At 35.6% G+C, this 5,948-nt stretch overlaps 1 protein-coding gene across 1 annotated transcript; it reads right to left on the bottom strand.

The window, feature by feature from the left end:
• Window positions 1–194: 194 nt before the first annotated feature.
• LOC119673943 (protein mahjong-like) lies at window positions 195–5,946 on the bottom strand (the record flags this gene model as incomplete). Its single annotated transcript, XM_038085059.1, has 11 exons — window positions 195–439; window positions 502–714; window positions 1,788–1,848; window positions 2,159–2,524; window positions 2,585–2,682; window positions 2,735–2,855; window positions 2,919–4,421; window positions 4,550–4,769; window positions 4,845–5,218; window positions 5,274–5,546; window positions 5,620–5,946. Coding segments are annotated over 11 exons (3,663 nt in total), but the record flags the coding sequence as incomplete, so codon positions are not given.
• Window positions 5,947–5,948: the final 2 nt, after the last annotated feature.

Raw genomic sequence — 5,948 nt, forward strand, 5'->3', positions numbered from 1 at the left:
AAAAAGTTGTGTATGATGTATAACATTTTCTAGAGCTACAACGTAGAAGGCATTCACAATACTAAAATCAGTATTTTACAAATATATAAACTTTATTTACTGCGTTTTACACATATATTTTTACTTGAACATTATAAAATAAACATAGAAACATTATATATATAAATTAATCTATTGAAATACAATAATTTACATTTACCGATGTTCGATACTTTTGCAATTGCATATTTGCTCTATATACTACTATTCAATTTACTTAAATTAAAGATTTATTAGCTGTGCCAATTTTAATTTTTGTTTAATTTTTCTAAAGAATAGTTACACAACTTTTTTTACGCAAGTCTAAAACGAGATTCATCGAATTCATTTTCCGACGACGTACTGTCGGGATCACTATTCAGTTCAACTTCATCTGATCCACCCTCCTCTTGTTCGCCATCTGTAATCATAAAGTTTTGTTTTCTTTTCTAAATCAATTATTATACTCAATTATTAGTTTACCTTCATTATTATCCGAATCCGTTTCCATATTTTCAAATAAATTTATCACATCCTCGTCATCAATGTCATCGTCTTCATCATCGTCGTCATCATCATCATCATCATCTTCTTGTGCTTCACCATCTGGAACAACATTATGAAAATTTATGTTACGTCGATTTCGCCGTCTTGTGCGTCTTCTGAAATAAACTCCATCTGGTCGAACTTCAACAACTAAAAGAAGAAAAAAAGTTATTACTATCAGGAAATTTTTTTCACTTGTTATATTGTACAAAATCGAAGCTAATATGGGTTTAATATTCTAAGTAGATCTCTTGCTCTTGATAGACAAAGGCTTTATCACTAAGGTGGTATTGTTATACGTTCAAATAAATTATGGAACAATAGAGCTCAAACTGTGCTAAAATTTATAAAAAGCCTAAATATACAGTCCTAAGGATTAAGGCTATTAACAACAGATTTATTCAGGTAATAATAATAATAACCAGAATATAATTAACTTTATATGATCGCGGTAAGCTGGCCGAAATGGTCGGGATTGATGGTCAGAAAGCTTTTGCAGTGTGTTTGTTGGGATTGGCAGGGAGTCATCTACTATGAGCTGCTCCCCTATGGCAAAACTCTTAACTCAGAACTGTACTGTCAATAATTGGACCGTTTGAAAAAAGCAATTGCCCAGAAATGGTCAGCTTTGGGCAATGGGAGGAGAATTGTGTTCCAGGCTACACACATCGATAATGACTCGCCAAAAACTCCGGGAGTGGATTTTGGTTGGGAAGTTGTTATGCATCCACCTTATAATCTATCTATTCCTGTCCATGGTGAACGATTTTTCTGGTAAAAAATTCGCATTAAGAGAGGCTTGTAAAATTTGACTGTGTCAATTTTTTGCCAATTGGGCCGAGTACTTCTATGAGAGAGGCACAGAGGTCATGAAATTAACTTCAAAATGGCAACCGATTAACGAACAAGAATGAACCTAAATCGGATCATTGTAGATATGGTAAATAAGCTTTCAATTTCATACAAAATTAATGAATTTCTATTTACTACACCTATTACATATTTTTTTTAAATTCATCTCTTAAGCATTGCATACAAGTTTACATATTAAAAACACACTTAAGCCAAAGGGTTCGTTAGGCTACTATAAAGAATTTAAATGGGTGTTAAGGAGAGATTGGACTGAGATTCTCTGGAAAGTAACTCTCTAGCTAGTTGAATCAACGTCGGTCATACCTTAGACAGAGACTAAACTCATATAAAATAATTTTTTTTAAACTTACTTGGATCATTTGAATCTGTCTCACTTGCGTCTTCATCACTGTCTTGATCCTCTTCATCTTCCTGTAATCATAAAGATTAAATTATTTGAGATTGCACGAAAATTAGTTTTGACTGTGACGATTGCTGCTACAGCGTCTATATTAGCGTTGTCTGTATACATAATTAACTATTATATATATAACGATGTACATGGATTTGAATATTACCAGCACCATCTAGGCGCATCGCAGCAATCTTACCGACTACAACAACACTGCCGTAGTGGTAGCCCTTCTAATAAGCGAATTCATAAGGAATTCACCATATATAAATTACTATCAGGGCTTAGTGTGTCACGATGTGAGTTAATGTTAGCTGAACCAGCACGCACCTCATCCTCATGATCAAATCTTTTCATGCCGACGGAGTACATTTTAACATATGTCTCCTGCTTTGAATCGTAACCCATATGGTGCTCGACTGTCCCCAAAGTGCAACCATTATGGTGTATGCTCATATCTTGTATGTAACGCTTCACATCAATTGTTGTTATACTGGTGTAGTCATAGAGGTCGAGGACTTTAAAGCTTGTATCATACGTATTATTCTCATCAAAATCGTGGCGAGTCTCATTGTCAAAGCTGTAGCCGTAAAGTACATTCATTGGTGAGAATTTCACGAAACACTGATTGAGTACAGGCACTGTTTGTAACAGATGATAAGAACGCATATCCCAAATTTCAGTGTTGGAAATTATCTAACAAACAAAATCGATTGATATATTTATTTTTAATTTAATAAAATAAAACATGCAAACCTCTAAGCCATTTGGATGGAATACCCCAGAAAGTGTTTGATTTAATTTATCAAATTTATGAATTTCCTTATGTACCCTTATGTCCCAAAGTACTCCATCTTAAAAAATAAATGCAAATAAAAAATACTCTCAATCGAGCTTTTGAATTACCTGATAATACTATCTCTTCGGTGGGATGAAATGTAGCACGATTTTTCGAATACTGATTCGATATTGAAGGCTTAAATGTACTTATTATTTTTCCAGTTGGAAGGTCATAAAGATGTGCAATCTAAAATATTTATTCGAATTAAAATCTGCAATTTTCAAACATTAGAAATAATATTGTATTTACCTCAGCCATTGTACCCAGTACTTTATCCTGTGCAAGACTACTGAATTCACAATACGTGTCTTCAGGAAAGTCAAGTTCGTGCATCACTTCATTATTTTTTAAAGACCAAAGTATGCTCATGGACGTACGCCAAGAGCATGAGGTAAGTATTAAATTACCTCTGCGATTGGCATTTATAACATCGATGCAGTCGCTGCAGCAGTCAAATGTGAACACTTCGGTGCAATCGTTGACGTTGTAAGCTTTGATATCGCCTTGCTGTGTACCACAAAGTATTAGATTTGAATTTGGCAGGAAGGAGCAACAGGAGAATTGCGTTTCATTGTAATCGTTGGAACGTATGCTATGCCATGGTGCGATGTTTGTATGAACATAACGTCGATCCAAAGTAGCTGTATTATAACCGGATTGTGCTCTAAATACACGGGCGGTCAAGTTATGAAGACTGTTTAGTACACGACTTGGTTTCGGATCGGGACATTTATGCGGAGTAAACAGATCGAATTGTGGGCATGTTGTCATTGGATTATTACACAGTGCATGCTGGTTAGTTAAATATTCCGTAACAATAGTATTAAGACTTATGCTGTTGATCTTAGGTATACCATCAGTGTCTTGCAACGTGTTATCGTGGTAATAGGAGGTAATTTGCTTCTGAAGTGAACGCTGTGAGGATACATTCGATGTATTCAAATTTGTTATACTTGTGTTATGTGCTTTTTCTCCTTTCTTAACAAGTTTTATGGGGGTTGCAGTTAGTGAGTTATTTGCACTTGGTTCCTCATTAATTTGGTCATTTGAACAATACAAAATGGCTGCTTGGACGTCTTGCATCCGATTTCGTAAACGTATTCTACCCATGGACGAAGAAGACATCGCTTTATAGTCGAATGGTGACTGATGAAAGAATTTTGTAGTAACGATTGGTGAAGGCAAGCCAGCTTCCCTTTGCAAAGCCTGTGCAGATTGGGTTAAGCCTTTCGAATCTAAGTGCTCACATATTAATTGCAGCAATTGCTGTTCATTATATTGTATTTTTGTCTGGGCTATAACATTTGCTTTGTGTATATTGGCTAGTGAAGGATCTAGTTGATTGTTAGTTGGTTTTGCTTTACCCGAGACACGTTCTAATAACTCCAACGCATATTTTTGAAATATCACATGCTCAGCACGTTTTTCTTGTAAAATAGGATCTCGCATTAGTGTTTGAATTTGCCCACTAGCAAAGAGCGGTAGTTTTCCAATTATCTGACGTACACGTTCTGAACGTGCCAGGCCCGCTAATGCTCTGCACGCCATACCGCGTATGCAATCAGCGTCCGTTATTGGTGCTTTAACTTGTACCAACATCAACAGCACAATAATACCACTATTACAGCAGACAGATTCCCAAGCTTTTTGTACCAAATCTTCAATGTATTTTGTATTTCGCATACGTCTCGTTGCGTTCCAAGCCTTGGTAGTTGAAGGTTCCTTTAAACATCTATTTGTATTTAGTTCTTTCTAAAATGGAAAAAATTTGGTTTGTAAGCAATTATTTTCGTAAGTGTCATATATGAATAAAAATAAATATAAAGCGCTAAGGCTTTGAACTAGTGGTTCAAGCTTTCTTCCAAATTATAAAAACTAACCTTCATAAGTGGTGAACAAACACAATTGCAAACCACTGCTAGAGCGGATTTTTGCACCTCACCATCTGCAATTTCACCAGCAGCACAACCTAGTATTGCTGACATCCCGGATGATATCGTATTGTCTGGAATCTCTAACCGATTGCAAAGCGCCTGATATACTTGTGGCATTACGCAGCATATCGATAGTACGTCGAGCGCTGAACGCATTGTTTCCGCTCTAAATATTTTAAATATAAGTAATTTGTTAAGTTATTAATAGCATACAAACATATTTATAAACAAGCATACGTACTTTCCGCTGTTCGTCCAGTCATACGACAAAGCAATTATGTTTAATAGTAATTTTACACCCCCTAATCGCAACAGTTGGTCTACTGGTTTCCAGAACATACGCAAAGTGATTTGTTCTTGTAAAATTCGCACTTGTTCATTAATTTGCTCCAAATTCGCTTTGGTTGCTTTTGTAATAATTTTGGAAAAGTTAGTCGATGTCGGGCACTGCGAACGCATGTAGTCATTGAATTTGTAAAACAGATGACTTTCCATGTAACGTTTTAATGCGACACATACATGACGCACCAGCTGTCTTGACGCACATTCTACATCCTCGTTAGTTTCTGTGTTGTCTTCACTGCTAGTAGGATTAAGTATTTTCATAATCGCGGTCTACGAAAAATTAAGATAAACAAGCTATTTCTAAATGAACTATTTGTGCACATACCACATTATATAATTTTCGCAATCCATCCTGGTTATCGAATTCATCAAGTATGACTTTGAACTGGAAACTTAAGCCGAAAAACATTGTAGCATGACATTTTCCGGAATCATAAGAACGCACCAGTAGCCACAAGCCATATGAAACTAATTCTTTAATAAGGGACTTTGGCATAGTGCAAATACGCTCCATGGCATCTTCAGAATATGCCAAATAATAGAGACAAATGGCAACACCTGTAGATGCCAGGCTGGAATGCGGCACTTTAAGTAAATGCTGAAAAGAAATTCAATTGAATGAAAATTCAATTGTATACATACAGTTTTCAATTACAAATTCAAGGCATTACCTCCAAGCCACCCCAATGAATAAATAGTAACGCAAATTTTTTATGTACCAAAAGCGACGCCAGGTACTTCAATGCTTCAAATGCCAGTCTAGTATCTCCTCTGTCAATGTTTGTTATGAAACCATTTATAAGCTGTAAGGTATTGTTCTCAAAAACCAAACCAAGTAAGTCCTGATACTCTCCCATAGCAGTTAAAAATCTCAAAATAAGCATTTGACTAGTCTCTGATGTTGGAGGATGTATGGGAATATATAGTTTTCTAGCGTTGTTGCCATTTATTAGAGCATCGCGGCTATTTTCTAATAGCAATGATAAATTGGAATTATTGG

Source organism: Teleopsis dalmanni, chromosome 2 (genome assembly GCF_002237135.1).
Source record: "Teleopsis dalmanni isolate 2A chromosome 2, ASM223713v2, whole genome shotgun sequence".
NCBI lineage: Eukaryota > Metazoa > Arthropoda > Insecta > Diptera > Diopsidae > Teleopsis > Teleopsis dalmanni.